Raw genomic sequence first — 18233 nt, forward strand, 5'->3', positions numbered from 1 at the left:
TACATACGTTTCCAAAGGATTGGGCAGAGATATCGGTGAAATTGGGCCAAATCGCAGGTGTTAGACATTCAAAATGACCTGATGTGCACGGGACCGTGCATTGGGGCGTTATGGATTTCAAATACATGGAGGTCAGAAATGCATAAATTGTATGTGTGGCCAGCATGGAAAAAATGGCACATCTAGTGCCAAATCGGATGTCAACACTCCTGGGGATCAGCTGGGGAAGTTCAAAGGAAAGAGTGTCCAACTTGCCCTTGAGATAAGCCAGACCCAGTGGCGTAACTATAGGCCCGCAGCCCCCGCGGGGGGGCTGCGGGACTATTGTTATTCACCGTCTTCTGCCGCCGGTGCTTCTATCTGTGCCGGGTCCTGGCTCTCCCGGCCTCAGCAGGCATCGCACAGCCCTCCGGCTACTGCTGCAGCGCTGCTAATACAAAAAAGTGACACTCGGAAAATGGCTGCCCCCATACTGCTGTATGGGGGCAGCCATTTTCTGAGTGTCCCTTTTTCGATTAGCAGCGCTGCAGCAGTAGCCGGAGGGCTGTGCGATGCCTGCTGAGGGCTTGCCCTATGCTGCCTGTCTACAGGGAGTGTGTACAGCGCGGGGACTGGGCTCTGACTTCTGCCAGGGAGTGTGAGGAGCCCGCAGCACTGTGAGTACACGCTCCCCTTATTACTTCATCTTTAGAAGCCGGCGGGGGGTTGGGGGCGCCCCTCTGCATTTTCGGCAGGGGGGCGCAGAATAACTAGTTACGCCACTGGCCAGACCAGTGTATGGCGGCCTTAGTTGTAATGGTACTTATATGTTAGTTGGGGGCCCACTAAGCTATTTGCTTAGTTTTCCTCGTCCCCTCGCCACACTTTATAAAATCCCATGCCGACATGGATAGTGGGGGTATGAGCGTACTAACTATAGTGGGCGCCCAACTAACATAAGTACCGTTGTAATTGTGTCTCTCAATTTCCTGCAGGTATCACAGATGTGGCGCTATCCGTGGTAGAAGACTATTCAGTATGTCTCAGATTTTTTCCCACTATGTAAATCACAGGCCTGGTCTCCAACACTCACCAGGTCACTGATTGAGATTTGGGTTCATTAGGTTAACAGCGTCTAGGTCGACCCAAAGAGGATGCCATGCACAAGGTCGACAAGTTTTGAGAAGGCACAAATATTAATGTTCAAAGTCTGCTGACTCAGATTTTATGATGGCAATTTGAATATACTCCAGAGCGTCACGAAGAGGGATCAGATGACAGTTCATTGCCATGACAAACTTCATTCCAAAACAACATTTTACTTCATTTCAGCGCTGCCACAAAAGGACCAGCTGATATCATGTCAGTAATTCACTGTCAGACGTAGACGAGGACAAGGCTGGAGATTGCTCTGTCAATGCTGATTGAGTTAGAATAACCGACACGAAGCTTTAAAAAAAAAAAAAAAAAAAAAAAGAGGGTGGTGGTAAAAATTATTTTTCTTCCTCTGTTAACCATGGTTACCTTACAAGGAAATACATGGGGTCATTATTCCTTTGCACAAAAAGGGTTTCGCAGGCAAGGATAATGCTGCTAGTAAGTTTGCACCTTAACCAACCATTTATTGGATCATCACGAACTCAAAGGAGGGAGGTTCAAGAGTTTTGAAGTAGGCTTCAGTGTGCCCAAGAATGTCCTGCAAGTGCCAGGACAACCACCTGTGGGATCAGGGCGCCACCAGTGCGGAGCTTGATCATGCACTTAATATTGCCTAATTATTGTACCAATATATTAATAAAATGCCTCTGTTTAGCAAAATTATTGGGCCCATGTTTTCTAGATTAACTAAAACATTACCTCTTATTTATCCAGATTCATGTTATTCTTATCTAAATTTTATTTTAGCTGCCTCGAAATTTTCTGTATTGCATTGGTATCCCTAAATTATTTACCTTTACTTTTCTTCTATCTGGTGCAATATAAACCAATTTACTATGCATTAGTTTTACCAGAGGCTTTGAACCTATGCAGGCCACCAAAGTCTCTTAGTAACCAGATACAGAATGACCTAATTGGTGGGTGTCCACCCCAGCAACAGAAGGCCAGACACAAGAGACCACTCCTGATTGGATGGCCAGTTATCCCATGGGTGAGCTACCAGCCATTAACTCATTCTGCATTGCCAGCAGATAGGCAGTGGCCACTATCAGTGTAAACTCTCCAATTAAACGGACGCATAGTAAATTGAGGCCAGAAGGTTTTACCAATTTGGATAGCATGGATTAGGATATTGTAGTTTTGGTTACTAGGGTCTATGGATGCTTTATATTTATTGCTTATGATCGTTCATTTGTGAAGTGGAGGTTTTCAGATATGAGGCACGCTTACCACAGCACCAATGAAATGGTTTTGAAGAGTTTAGGAAACTATTACTGGGATATATACGGTTTATCCAAAGTGTTGACATGCAGTAGGCGGAACCCGGCAGGCAAGCACTGTGATGTCAGCAAATGCAAATTAAACTATCAAGGCAACTGCCTTCCGGAGTCCCCATACTGCTTGCCGAAATTTTGATGGCAAACACGCTACACATCCCCTCTTATGGTTGTTGAGCGTACCTGGACATACATGATCGTATAAGATTATCAACAGGAGCTTCACTCATAACACGCCTGCTGTTCCAACTACACGTTAGTAGGCAGACCCAATCAGCAGCAGCCAGAGACTGTCAGTCCTCATGTCACTCATTCAGTGTTTCAGGCACCTCTTAATTATTGTATCCTCTAATTCTCGCCTAGATTCTCTACCGGCTGTCAATTTACCATTGGCCTCAATTTACCATCTGTAGTAGTTGATTAACACCTGCAGTAATGCAACGAGAAAATAAATGATCACAAAGAGTTTATTCCAAGACAAATAATAATGATCAGATAAATATTTAACAAATGTTTTTTGTTTTTTTTTTACAAATCACATAAGCAATTATTGATTTCTACCATTAAAGCTGACCGCCCACCCCCACACACTCATTGTACACTGTAAATTTAGTTTGTGGGCTGCATTATATACAACCTCAAATCCCTGAAAGACATAAAAATCCCTACACTACAAAGCAAAGCTGTAAAATCAATTAGATAAACAGGGAACAAACAAGAGGATAAATTAAACATTATCTTAATTTGTGAAATAAGAACGATTGGTGTAAAGTATTAACTATATACTTTTTTTCACATAAGTATACTATATATTACATTTACATCCAAACAGTGTAATATAAATTAGAATGTTCAAGAATACGCCACTAATTAACTTCACGCACCCACAAAATTCTTCTAAAGTCACATATGTGACGATGGTAATCCAGCAATGTATGTATTCTGTAATCTATTAACAAGAGAAATATCAGCTGAAAGATGTGTTTATAGTCCCATACGACTTCTCAGTGGGAGACACAGAGTGCGGAACCCTCCGTCTCGTGGTTTCTTCGTATTTAGACACAAAAGGAACTTCCGAATCACACGGCGGAACACGTTCCGTCTCCTCCGATCTCCTGTTGCCTTCACACTCCAACAGGAACAGATTGAAGAACTGGTTACATTTCAGGCGACTCTTTATTATCTCAATCATAAGAAATACAGCAGTCAGCCCAAATAATAAATAACCTGTAATATAAAAACAGTTTTAAAACACAAATGAAAACGCGTAAGAAAAAAAAAAAAGTAATTGAATGACTTCGATCATAAACAATTGTTTTGGCCGCTGGCCACATGCAAGCGATCTATTCTCCAGAGACAAACATTTATATAGTTTTACCTCCAGGCACTTTGCTAATGATTGCATGAACATATATTCTAGTGTTTGGTACTTTAACTGCCTCTAAATTGAACCCATTTGGTTTTTCTAGTACTGTGACCTTGTGGTGAAGGATTATCTCAAACAAAGAGGGGTTTAACTTCACATGTGGATTTCTCGTAGGGTATGGACCTCAAGACAAAAAACTTAGGAGTATGTATTTTTTCTTCGTGAGAGTCATTGTCAAAACAATTATATTGGCCTTAAAGACTGTTAACTTTATTTAAACTACTAATATTTTGTGTGCTACCTTTCATAATATTATGATTATGTATATGTCCTTTCATTGTAACAAATGTATTAATCCCATTTTCTTCCCGTTTGTGTTAATCCATTATTTTTGTTATTTGTATTTCCTTAGAACGAAGGCACCAAAGATTTATTGGTGCATCCCAAGAAAATACTTATAACCCAAGTAATGGATTCATAGATAAAAGGGTAAAAGGGGGCTCCTTTGGGGAATAAGACCATAATCCTAGAGCTTCATCGTGGAAAACTGGCATAGATCATACTTGTTATTAATATTAATATGCAGGAGTATACAAAAAAATATATATACACGTTTATGATATTCATCGTATTTAGACTTTACAACCTCCCAAAAATTAGACTGTCTAGAAGCCAACAAAACAAATATGCAATACAAAAATGTCTTAATGAATAAGGCAGCTATAAGTAGGTCCCAAATATGAAGGGGTTTATTTACTAAGATCAAAGTTCTATAGACGATAAGCTGTCACTGTGGACAACCAATCAGATTCTATTATCTTGGTCGACATGGATGAAAGTAGTCAGGTGTCTAGGTCGACATGGGACAAGGTCGACATGGTTTAAGGTCGACAAATGCGTTAAGTCGACATGGGTTAGATCGACAGGTCGCAATGTCGACATGGATTTTTCCACTGTTTTTTTGAACCGACAGGCGGTATTACATGCCCTACCATCCACTAGGGCATGGTGGGAGAATAAAATAGTGTGCCGAGCACAGCGAGGCACCGTGCCCGAAGCATTGAGAGCGAAGCAAGCAATGCGAGGGGCTGCGGTTGACTTCAAACTGTGTCCATGTCGACATCCGGGTTTAAAAAAAAAAAAAAAAAATGAAAAAAAACCATGTCGACCTTGCGACCTGTCAACCTTCACTGTCGACCTAGAACCCTTTGGACCTAGAACCATGTCGAACCAACGGTGTCGACCTAATGACTGTCGACCTGTCGGGTTGACAATACGATCCACACCCCTAAATAAATAAGTAGGTTCTGATTGGTTGCCCATCGCAACATTCAATCTTCAAAATAACTCACATCTTCGTAAATAAATCCCAAAGTGTTTATAACAAAATAACTTATGTTCAAGAAAGATTAATACCAGCTGCCTAAGATACGGTTCTCATTGCTGCCATAAAAAAACTAAAATAAATAAGTCAAGTGTTAAAAGACTAAGACAAATTCTACATTATGGATAAGCAGGACTGCAGTGTAAAACGTCACCTGGTCACTCATCACTATGACCATATAAATCAGGAGAACCCATAGAGTATGCAATAGAAGCTTCGCTGGATACCAGAGCACCGAGTGACAATGCTATGGGTGTTGGCTCTGTAGAAGGACCTTCAATATTGGACTCCTACATTTTGGATTAAAATAAAAAAGCTGAACAGAACTAGACTTGACCACATGTTTTGGACGCCCCTCCTAGTTAGTATGTTTTGCCATTTTAGCCACACCCAAATTTAACAGGTGCATAACAGAATACAGCCAATAATCTCCATAGCAGAATGGGCCATATTACGTGTTCAGAGGAAAGGTCTAGGCCAGGCATGTCTAAACTATGGCCCTCCAGCTGTTGTGAAACTGTACATCCCAGCATGCCTTGCCATAGTTTGAGCACTCCCTTATCGCAAATCTGTGGCAAGGCATGATGGGACTTGTAGTTTCACAACAGCTGGAGGGCCATATTTTGGACAGGCCTGGTCTAGGAGCTGTAATAGCCTTGCTGCAGTATTAGGCCATACAGGCTCTCACAGCGAGACCATCAAATGTACCACATCATAATAGTCTGTCCTCTTTGGAAATCCCACAACTGAGTCCCAAACTGCCTTCCGTTTACATACTGGAGATGCCGCTGAAAAGCATCAGTCCACCAAATGTAAAGCCAAACAATACCTCGAGTGGTGCACTGCTATTGGATCCTGGAGGAGTGGGGATGTGATCTCTAGTGTGATGGAACGTCAACTTCTGGCACATTGACCAAGATATCGGGGTTTAGAGGATGCCAGGACATAGGCCATTGTGGACAACATGCATGGATATGTGGCACAGTTGTGTCTTGTAGGATTCAAAGAAATGCCAGCGACTTGTGTGAATGGGCACTAACCACTGTGCCTCAGCTCTGTGGGGGTGAATTCAAGAGATTTGTGCACCCGCAGCCACTAGATGGTGTTTCTCTGGGTGCGCACTGACGGTTGTGGGAGTGAGCAGATCTAAGGTCAAAGAGGCTTGCCATAAAGAATTGGAACTAGAATCTCATGTCCTACAATATAATATCAGATAGTTGTTTATTCAATAATAATATTATAGATAATACAACATTATTTTTAAAAGCTCTACAATTCCAGTTTTTGAGACTGTAGTTGATGTACACAGTTCAGCCTAAAGCCAACATTGTATATACTAGTTAATTGAATAATAACACATTTTAATTGAAATGCATGAATAGACTTTATGCAAATTAAAACTTCAAACTTTAATTAGTAAACAGAGCATACTGCATTCGTCAGCAGAAAATGCTAATTGGCTGCAAAAAAATAAAAAGAAACATGAAATAAAAATAAAAACCCATTACAGAATTGGACACTATATATTCCATCTGCAAACCTACAGCAATGTTCTAGAGTCACTGATGTCATTATAGGCAAATCTGCATGTATTATATATTTTATGAACTTAAACCCTTAGGGAATAAAAGAAGATTTACCGACATGTGCAAAACTAAATTATTTGTATGTATTGTCCAATCAGTAGCAGTAGTAGCATGGCAAATTCTTTTGTAGTCCCAGCGGTGGCTTGGAGGCACTGGGTGATTTGTGGAGGATGGAGATTTGTGGGGCTATTGCTACACCCCTGTCTGGACCTGAAGATAACTCGCTGCGGTACCATCACGACTGCCCCCATTGAAAAGTTCTCTCCCAAAATGGGAGGAGACAGGAGACAGTTATTAAGGATGCAAGAGAAGTTGGCGGCCATTTTGGGAGGGACTATGTTAATTATAGCAGGAGCAGCAGCCCCGGTTGCAGGCAGACATTATGGCAGATGTCCAGCAGCCTGGAATGAGGGGTACCCCTGAAAAAGAGCAGGTACCATGGGGAAAGAGTAGATGGCACTCCTGAAATGTTTCTAGTTGGGGGGGGGGGGGTGCGCATTATATTGATAATTATGACACTGAGTGGGAGTATCCTCTTCAGTAGATGTAGCAGACTACAGTAGCAGTGTGTTATAGTTTAATAAAAATATATTTGGTTAATGACAAAAGATCAAATAGCAACTTTACCATACAGGCTGAGTCTCCTATATCTAAATATCGGAAATCCCAAATTTTGTAAGAACTGAGATAGTGTCACCTTTGCTCTCTGATGGGTCAGTGTGCATATACTTTGCTTCATACAATTATTACAAATATTGTATGAAATTGCTCTCCGGATGTGTGTATAAGGTATACATGGAACATGAAGGCATTTCGTGTTTAAACTTGGCTCCCATCCATAAACTTTTGTTTTGTTATGCAAATATATACAGAAAAATCTGATGTCCATACTACTTCTGATCCCAAGCATTACAGATTTAGGGCCAGATGTATCAAGCTTCAAAAAGTGAGAAAGTGGAGAGTGATATACAAGCAGCTCCTACCTGTCATTTGTCAAATCCAGCCTGTAACATGACAGGTAGTAGCTGATTGGCTGGCTGTTGATCACTCCCCACTTGATCACTTTTTGAAGCGAACGCAATGCATGGAATTCAACACTGGCACTTCATTGAAGTGTGCGAAAAATGGCCCGTTTTATCGCTCAAACAGGAGTTTTCGCATCAGGCCTGCATGGCGGCTAAATAGCAGGATTATAAAAGTACAATTGACTATCGCCCTGCGATCTACCATGGCTTTAAATTGGTATGATTTTGTCACATTGTATGACAATTAAGTCCCTCTTCAATGAACACATGTATAAATAGGTTGTGAGGGGCTTTAAATCTGTAGGTTCCTAAATGTCTTGTTAGCTAGCCCTTGACCTTACACCCCTAGACACTCGCTAATCATCTTGTTTGACTCTCCATATGATATCTCATGTATGTCAGGGATGGGGAACCTTTGGCCCTCCACGCTGTTGCTGAACTACGCATCACAGCATGCCCTGCAACAGTTTTAGTATAGCTAAATAGCAAAATTGTAGCAGGGCATGCTGAGATGTGTAGTTCAACAACAACTGGAGGGACGAAGACCCATCACTGGTCTATGTGAAGGCAAGTGGTATAGGTAGGTTGGGGTGTGCATGCAAAGCCATATACCATTTTGGGAACAATGGGTGACACCAATCTAAGTGAATCTACTGATACAGAGATCTACAGTTATGCACTTCAAACTATGTCCATATATAATACTGCTCTATAGGTTCTGCTACCACACCAATACATAATACTGCTCCATAGGTTCTTCTACCGCACCAATACATAATACTGCTCCATAGGTTCTTCTACCGCACCCATACATAATACTGCTCCATAGGTTCTTCTACCGCACCAATACATAATACTGCTCCATAGGTTCTTTTGCCACACCCATACATAATACTGCTCTATAGGTTCTTCTACCACACCCACACATACTGTAATACTGCTCTATAGGTTATTCTACCACACCCATACATAATACTGCTCCATAGGTTCTTCTACCACACCAATACAGAATACTGCTCTATAGGTTCTTCTGCCACACCCATACATAATACTGCTCTATAGGTTCTGCTACCACACACATACATAATTACTGCTCTATAGGTTCTTCTACCGCACCCATACATAATACTGCTCCATAGGTTCTTCTACCGCACCAATACATAATACTGCTCCATAGGTTCTTCTGCCGCACCAAAACATAATACTGCTCTATAGGTTCTGCTACCACACACATACATAATACTGCTCTATAGGTTCTTCTACCACACCAATACATAATACTGCTCTATAGGTTCTTCTGCCACACCCATACATAATACTGCTCTATAGGTTCTGCTACCACACACATACATAATACTGCTCTATAGGTTCTTCTACCGCACACATACATAATACTGCTCCATAGGTTCTTCTACCACACCAATACATAATACTGCTCTATAGGTTCTTCTACCACACACATACATAATACTGCTCTATAGGTTCTTCTACCGCACCCATACATAATACTGCTCCATAGGTTCTTCTACCGCACCAATACATAATACTGCTCCATAGGTTCTTCTACCGCACCCATACATAATACTGCTCCATAGGTTCTTCTACCACACCAATACATAATACTGCTCTATAGGTTATTCTACCACACCAATACATCATTAATACTGCTCTATAGGTTCTTCTACCACACCCATACATAATACTGCTCTATAGGTTCTTCTGCCACACCAAAACATAATACTGCTCTATAGGATCTTCTACCACACCCATACATAATACTGCTCTATAGGTTCTTCTACCACACCCATACATAATACTGCTCTATAGGTTCTTCTGCCACACACATACATAATACTGCTCTATAGGTTCTTCTACCACACCCATACATAATACTGCTCCATAGGTTCTTCTACCACACCCATACATAATACTGCTCTATAGGTTCTTCTACCACACCAATACATAATACTGCTCTATAGGATCTTCTACCACACCAATACATACATAATACTGCTCTATAGGTTCTTCTGCCACACCAATACATAATACTGCTCTATAGGTTCTTCTGCCACACCAATACATAATACTGCTCTATAGGTTCTTCTACCACACCCACACATACTGTAATACTGCTCTATAGGTTCTTCTACCACACCCATACATAATACTGCTCCATAGGATCTTCTGCCGCACCAATACATAATACTGCTCCATAGGTTCTTCTACCACACCAATCCATACATAATACTGCTCCATAGGTTCTTCTACCGCACCAAAACATAATACTGCTCCATAGGTTCTTCTACCACACCAATACATAATACTGCTCCATAGGTTCTTCTACCGCACCAATACATAATACTGCTCCATAGGTTCTTTTACCACGCCAATACATAATACTGCTCCATAGGTTCTTCTACCACACCAATACATAATACTGCTCCATAGGTTCTACTACCACACCAATACATAATACTGCTCCATAGGTTCTTCTACCACACCAATACATAATACTGCTCCATAGGTTCTTCTACCGCACCAATACATAATACTGCTCCATAGGTTCTTCTACCGCACCAATACATAATACTGCTCCATAGGTTCTTCTACCGCACCAATACATAATACTGCTCTATAGGTTCTTCTACCACACCAATACATAATACTGCTCCATAGGTTCTTCTACCACACCAATACATAATACTGCTCCATAGGTTCTTCTACCACACCAATACATAATACTGCTCTATAGGTTCTTCTGCCACACCCATACATAATACTGCTCTATAGGTTCTTCTACCACACCAATACATAATACTGCTCTATAGGTTCTTCTACCACACCAATACATAATACTGCTCTATAGGTTCTTCTACCACACCAATACATAATACTGCTCCATAGGTTCTTCTACCGCACCAATACATAATACTGCTCTATAGGTTCTTCTACCACACCAATACATAATACTGCTCCATAGGTTCTTCTACCACACCAATACATAATACTGCTCTATAGGTTCTTCTGCCACACCAATACATAATACTGCTCTATAGGTTCTTCTACCACACCAATACATAATACTGCTCCATAGGTTCTTCTACCACACCAATACATAATACTGCTCTATAGGTTCTTCTGCCACACCAATACATAATACTGCTCTATAGGTTCTTCTACCACACCTATACACAATACTGCTCCACAGGTTCTAGCACTATGCCCACGTCTAGTGAGCCAGGTTGAGGAACACACACAAGAAATTAGTCGGTGAAGAATAGATCTTTTACTTTCATTGGAATTAACGAACATGTAGTAGAGTTGGGCTTCACTGCATGTTCATTCTGACTTGTGGAACCACAGATATCATTAATGAGCAATCTAGACACTGAGATATATGAAATGTGGGTGCTACTGGTCCGGAAGCGGAGATCTACATTGCTCACACCCACCAGGAACCCGCCTCACACTTACCAATTACCAGAATCTTGTAGAGAGCAGACATCTGCTGACCGCTTTGCTCACCGGGAATATAATCGCCAAGTCCGATGGTACTAAGTGAAATGAAACAGAAGTACAGCGCATCCACGTAGCTCCAGTCGTCTTCTATCACATCGAAGACAAAGGCTGGAATGAAGAAGAACAATAACGAGAGGAGGCCGATGAGCAGAGCTGCATGGATCCACTCCAGTTTGTTCCGGGAGATGTTACACTGCAGGTGCAGGACCCGGATGGGCTTATCGCGAAGCAGGACTAGCAGGTTCTGAGCCGCAATGGAGAGTAGGGTTAATGTGAAGGGGATTCCAATGACTGAATATAGCAGGCAAAATACCTTCCCACACAACGAGATGGGAAAAGGATGCCCGTAACCTGTTGGGAGACGAAAAAATAAATATATGGGTCATATCAGCGTTGAAAGTAGGTGGGGGATGGGGTAGGGGGGATTCATTCCAAATTGTTATCAAAGCATAAAGGAGCAAGTATTCTGCATTGTGCACCATGGAAGGGGTGCAAATGTATATAGTATTGCATGCATGGTAAATACTGGCTGCTTTTGCAAGTAGCCCACACAGACACCTTTATTTGTACAATTCAATTTAAGGTACTTGTTTCCTATCTGGGCGCCCACGATTTTAATCGCGGGCATCGGGGGTAAAATCGGGGCCATCGCGGGCGATAAAAAATCGGGTGCGATGGGCCAGACGCGATGCCCGCGATTTTCCCATAGAGAACAATGTTAAATGCCTCAATTTACCCGCGATGACCGCGATTTACCATAGGAAACTATGTTAAATGGATCAATTTCCCCAAATTATCATAGGGAACAATGGGAAATGTGGCAAAAACACCCCTGAACATAAAAATGTCCCCCCAAAAGTAGTTGACGCCACCCCGCCATCAACGTGAACCCGAAGCGTGGCGAGCGCAGCGAGCCCGCGAGGGGCGGCGGTACGCGTCCTCCGACCTTTTCATGCCCTACTATCCACTAGGGCGTGGAGTGAGAATAGAATAGTGTGGCGAGCGCAGCGAGCCCCGCGAGGGGACGCGGATACCTTCACAGGTAAACGCGTCCCTTCGCGGGCTTCCCAGGTGTCCGCGACGCCATGGACACCTGGGAAGCCCGCGAGGGGACGCGGATAACTGTGAAGTTATCCGCTGCGCTCGCCACGCTTCGGGCTCGGTGGCTCGCTGCGCTCGCCACACTATTCTATTCTCACTCCACGCCCTAGTGGATAGTAGGGCATGAAAAGGTCGGAGGACGCGTACCGCTGCGCTCGCCACGCTTCGGGTTCACGTTGATGGCGGTGTGGCGTCAACTACTTTTGGGGGGACATTTTTATGTTATGGGGTGTTTTTGCCACATTTCCCATTGTTCCCTATGATAATTTGGGGAAATTGATCCATTTAACATTGTTTCCTATGGTAAATCGCGGTCATCGCGGGTAAATTGAGGCATTTAACATTGTTCCCTATGGGAAAATCGCGGGCATCGCGTCTGGCCCATCGCATGTCATTATAATGACATGCGATGTACCCGCGATGCCCGCGATGGGCGCCCAGATAGGAAACAAGTACCCAATTTAAATATGAGTTTGGACACGCCCTGCCAAATCTTAAGGGGCATATGTTTATTAGATTGACGAGCCTATATATTCAGACGTTATTAGGTCACAGATAGATCGCTGCACCATTGGTGTACAGTAGCCATTTCCATTACCCTTAGCAACAACATTTAAGGAGAGTGAAAAGTTTCTGCTAACAGTCACAAATTAAACTGTAACCACTTCCATACCTTGGGAGAACGTGAGATGTCTGACATTGTATTTATAGGTGCTGTGCAAGCTGTTGTACCGGTATAAACACTTTTCTCAGCTGCAGAAGGCTTCCTTTTTGGATCCTTCTACGGAGCTGCTGGCAGAAGGTTCTGCTGAGTATTGGAAATGCAGCTTCTCCTATGACAACAGCTGTATTTAAATAGCTTGCATTGTCATGCTTTAAATAAGTCACTCAGAGAATAAAAAGTCATTGCAGCGTTTTACGAGACAGGATCTAAAAGTGTCACGGGAACCATTTTTCGGAGCAATATAAAAAAATCTTAAGCCCAATACACTGATATTTTTCCCAAACTGTGCTTATTGTATGCTAAATATCAAAAATGTGCCGTTTGAAAATGGCGCCGACCGCCAGGAACTATATATCCCCAGGTCTCGCGAGAATCCGACGCGGGATGATGACGTTTTAGCCTCGATTTGGACTCGGAAAGATGGCGGGAACCGGCGAACTGCTTAGATCCGGCCTCGGATCAGGTAAGTTCGTGGGGGTTCGGATCTCTAGGATCCGAACCCGCTCATCTCTAGTTAAAAGCTGTATTTAAAAAATGACAGTAAGGAGCTTATCGGCTGATAGAGGTTTTTTTACATCACTTTTTCACTCTCTTTATCACTCTTAAAGCCTAAATACAGAGGTGTCCTCATCAGGAGAGGGGATGAGGGCTGATTGGATTGCTTTATGGTGGGTTCATAAGACAGTCAACAGAACTCACATGTCATATTCAATGCCACACTGGTCTATACCTCAGCATTGTAATCCTGACCAGACTGTGCTAGAGGCACCAAAGCAGACAGCGACACACCAGGCAGGAAATGCACTGCACATGTTTTGAAAGGTGCACAGTATATAAGTGAGAAATAAGAGAGCATAATCGAAGCATGAGTACAAACCACTGATAATCATTGGCGAAATTGTGAGATGCCGACTTTATATACCACAGCCCCTGCACATAAGAGAGCAAATTTAATGACTTAAGAAATATTTGGGAGACTTCAGCCTGAGTTTATCTTTCTCTATCTGCTGTATGGATTATTTATAAGCCACTGGTAACGATAGATACAAGGTCTCTGAAATGCTATTTCACAGTCCTGTACACATTCATCTCTCTGGTCCATATCAACAGGATGATTTACCGAGAACTCACAGCTATAGGAAGAAACAGGATGATTTACCGAGAACTCACAGCTATAGGAAGAGACGGTTACAGGCTGTCACTGTAATAACACCCAACGTGTGGGTCCCTCTAAGGAAAACGCTGCAATTAAGCCATTTCTCTAGGAGAAAGAGGAACAAGAACATCCCCTACAAATGCATAAATGTCCTTGTTGCCAGCGAACTAGAATTTGCATTTGTGCCTACAAAGATTAATTTTATCACTTTTTAATATTTATTAGGTCGACATGGCCATGTCAACCTTCAGTGACCGAACCGATGCGTGTCGACTTAATGACCATACCCATATTAGCTAACGCACAATAATCGCTTTAATATCAATGAATGTGTTTATACATTTTATAACAATTTGACATTTCCACGGTGTAATAAAGCGGCGACATCTCATTCCGCTTCATTTGTACCTAATCCGATTAAAAGGATCACAGCTGTACGGTGTCAGTGGTAATTCTCACATCTATCAATGGATAAAAATCAGACAACATTGCGACACGCAAACAACGCTACATCCTGCCTGCGACGGCCCCTCCCAGGACCACATTTTATATTACACGGTATTATAATATATATCGGTACCATGTCACTCAAGACAGCCGCGACTCCCCACAGCAGCCGAGTACTGATCTACTGGAGATGCGTATAGGCAACGCCTGGCAGCGATGAACGCCTGCTACTAGTGCTGATCGCAGGGTGATTGACAGGAAGTAGGCGCCTGGGGGTGGTAACCGGCCAATTAGTGGGAGTGCTCAGAAAAACGTAGGCGTGCAAAAACTAGTTGTGCCGAGCGTTTTGGGGGAGGGGGTGTGATGTCAGCAACAGGCCGCATATGCCTAGATTAATTGCTCTGGCTTCTCCGGCCCTGCGAGGATTGGTGTCCGGTGTAAAAGTCATTCAATGGTGAGCAGCGTGCAACGAGATTTGGACATATTCGCACGGTTGCGAATGGATTTGTAGCCGTGCACAACGAGCACATTCACTCGCAAGGCGGGATTTCACACTAACAGGGCGGCATCTTTAACGGACCGCTGAGAATTCATGGCCGTGCGAGGAGGTCTGAATTATCCCCCTATATTAAACTCGACAAAATAAAATCGGACCCCAAAGACGCTGAACTGGGTACCGGAAACAGGCATGATGGACTTTAATTGCAGGCCTCCCCCCCCCCCCCCCCACACACTTATTAGAATAATGATGCCATAATTACATTGGTACTTTGCATCAGACGGCAGTGTGGCCTTGGACAAGCATTATCCCAGTTCAGGGCAATATACCCAACTACTGTAGAACTAGCAGATGACATTATGGAGAGAGATGAATGGACAGCACAGATTTAACAGTTTGCTTTCACGTTCATGAATAATGTATTTTCCTATGCGAGGATAAACTGGAAAATATCCCAGTATGGGGCTCATTTTGCCTTACACCCCGAGCCACAACATGATGTCATGCTGCAGCGTTTGGAGGGCAGATCAGGGGCGGCGACCATTCTACAAAACAGGGGTGTGTGATAACTGAAGCCAGTATATTATTGTATCACTTACCAACGGGCAGCACTGTGGCTAGTAGGGATGACAGTTTGGGGCTGGTCCTAGCACCTCACAATCCTAGCGTACACCTCAGCCAGTTGTTTATACCAGATGTCCGTACACCAAACATCTGCAGTCTGGTACACGGACTGTTCAGCAACAGCACCGATACCATACTGAATATTTATGGCCAACGTTGAAACTCTTCCCCGAGCACACCACAAAGCAATGAGATGAATGCATGGACGGACAGTGAACTTACGGCATACACCGTCACTAGAAGTTCACTTTCTGTCCATGCATTAGTAGGTCAACATGGGAAAGGTTGACATGCATTGGGTCGACCACTGAAGGTAGACAGTGTTCCGGTCGGCACCTGAAAAAAGGTCGACATGGCTTTACGGCAACAGGGTCATACAGTCGCCACAAGCATTAGGTCGACTGACTGTCGACCTAATGCTTGTGGCGACTGGAAAGGTCAACATGGGATCTTCATGGTTTGTGTTGAGCGGATAGGTGATAGGAATATTATGCCCTGCCATCCACCAGAGCGTTGAGGGAGAATAGAATAGTGTGCTGAGTGTAGGGGGCCATGCCAGGTGACGCAGTGTCATTTTTTGGTGCCCATGTCAACTGTGTCGACACTCGGGACAAAAAAAAAGTTAAAACATCATGTCGACCTAATGCTTGTTTCGACCTTATGGTCCTGTCGAATTAAAGCCATGTTGATCCCTTTCAGGTGTCGAGCTAATGTAGGTCATTGACCGGTTTGACCCATACATAAAGTGACAGCCATCCTTCATAGCGCCAGAGCGCTTGCTGCCTGAGGCCAGATACATGTTGGTTCCCCCTCCCATGCCTGATTTAAAGGTTTCTGGCCCTTCCCAGTATGTATGGCACACGTAGGCTGTATAACTCACACAAATCAGCTCTTAGGATGTGTCATGTATGCGATTAGGATGTACACTCACACGTGCTTAGGATGTGTCATGTATGTGATTTGGATGTACACGTCACATGTGCCTGGGCCCCTGGGTAGGTCATGTATCTGATTACGATGTAGAAGTTACACATGTGCTTAGAATAGTTCATGTATGGGAATAGGATGTAAAAAGTCACAATTGTGCTTAGGTCATGTATGTTATTACAATACATGTACTTAGGGTGTATCTTGTATGTGATTAGCATGTAATAGTCACATGTGCCTGGGATAGGTTATGTATATGATTAGGATGTACAAGTCACACATGTGCTTAGCATGTGTCATGTATGTGATAAGGATGTGCACTCACACATGTGCTCGCCTCTTAGGATGTGTCATAAATGTGATTAGGATGTACAAGTCACATGTGCCTGGACAGGCCATGTATGTTCGGTAATGACGCAGAAGGTACCTACCTATGGTGGTCAGGGTGGTGCCGCTGAAGAACAGGGCTGACGCGAAGTCCCACCTGAGCTGGGGGTCGGTGAGGTTGCGCAGCGCGGAGACACCGACGCTCCGGATCAGCAGCGCTCTCCGGAGAAAGTCATCCAGCGGCTCCTGGGCCAGACACGGGTGGCCCTGCAGGAAGTCTGCCCACAGCCGATCCATATCCTGCCGCAGCTGCTGCTCCTGAGGGTGCTCCAGGCTGCAGAAGACGAAGGCTCCGAGCAGCAGGTAGAGCAGGTAGATGGCCAGCAGCAGCAGCCAGAGGAGCAGGGGGCTGCGGCTGCCCATGGTGGTGACGCTGGCCGGGGGAGAGAGTAGCTACACTAGGTGCATCTAGCAGCACGGGCCGGAGCTCACTACACCTACCCCACTGAATCAGTCCAAACAGCGGACAGTGACCGGGTCTGACTCTGCTCCCATGTGCACTGCTCTGCTCCATAACCCAGGGAAGACCCGGCATGGAGCACTGACTATGCCCTCTACATGTGCACTTCTCAATAACCCAGGGAAGACCCGACATGGAGCACTGACTATGCCCTCTACATGTGCACTTCTCAATAACCCAGGGAAGACCCGGCATGGAGCACTGACTATGCCCTCTACATGTGCACTTCTCAATAACCCAGGGAAGACCCGGCACGGAGCACTGACTATGCCCTCTACATGTGCACTTCTCAATAACCCAGGGAAGACCAGGCATGGAGCACACACTGGCCGGCCCACTCCCATATGCACTGCCCCATAACCCAGGGAACACCTGGCATGGAGCACTGCCCATTAACTACGGGAAGACCCGGCATGGAGCATGTGCACTTCTCAATAACCCAGGGAAGACCCGGCATGTAGCACTTACTGGCCGGCCCACTCCCATGTGCACTGCCCCATAACCAGGGGAAGACCTGGCATGGAGCACTGACTATGCCCTCTACATGTGCACTGCCCCATAACCCAGGGAACACCTGGCATGGAGCACTGCCCCATAACCCCGGGAAGACCCGG

At 44.0% G+C, this 18233-nt stretch overlaps 1 protein-coding gene across 1 annotated transcript; it reads right to left on the minus strand.

Moving 5' to 3' along the window:
- Positions 1 to 2863: 2863 nt before the first annotated feature.
- Positions 2864 to 17646, minus strand: LOC146049783 (potassium channel subfamily K member 1-like). Its single transcript, XM_083166406.1, has 3 exons — positions 17204 to 17646; positions 11250 to 11645; positions 2864 to 3641 (listed from the first exon to the last, which is right to left on the minus strand). Exons 1-3 carry the CDS (start codon positions 17520 to 17522, stop codon positions 3382 to 3384), a joined length of 975 nt encoding a protein of 324 aa, XP_083022532.1. The 5' UTR covers positions 17523 to 17646; the 3' UTR covers positions 2864 to 3381.
- Between the last annotated feature and the right edge of the window lie 587 nt (positions 17647 to 18233).

This window comes from Crinia signifera, chromosome 12 (genome assembly GCF_055691185.1).
Source record: "Crinia signifera chromosome 12, ASM5569118v1, whole genome shotgun sequence".
NCBI classification, from domain to species: domain Eukaryota; kingdom Metazoa; phylum Chordata; class Amphibia; order Anura; family Myobatrachidae; genus Crinia; species Crinia signifera.

What these genes read in the sequence shown, in the direction of transcription:
- LOC146049783 (XM_083166406.1), bottom strand. Translation starts at nt 17,522, where the DNA reads ATGGGCAGCCGCAGCCCCCTGCTCCTCTGGCTGCTGCTGCTGGCCATC. An exon ending in CACCACCCTGACCACCATAG is followed by an intron (nt 11,646 to 17,203) that starts GTAGGTACCTTC and finishes GTCTCCCAACAG; the next exon opens with GTTACGGGCATCCTTTTCCC. An exon ending in CTACAAGATTCTGGTAATTG is followed by an intron (nt 3,642 to 11,249) that starts GTAAGTGTGAGG and finishes TTTATATTACAG; the next exon opens with GTTATTTATTATTTGGGCTG.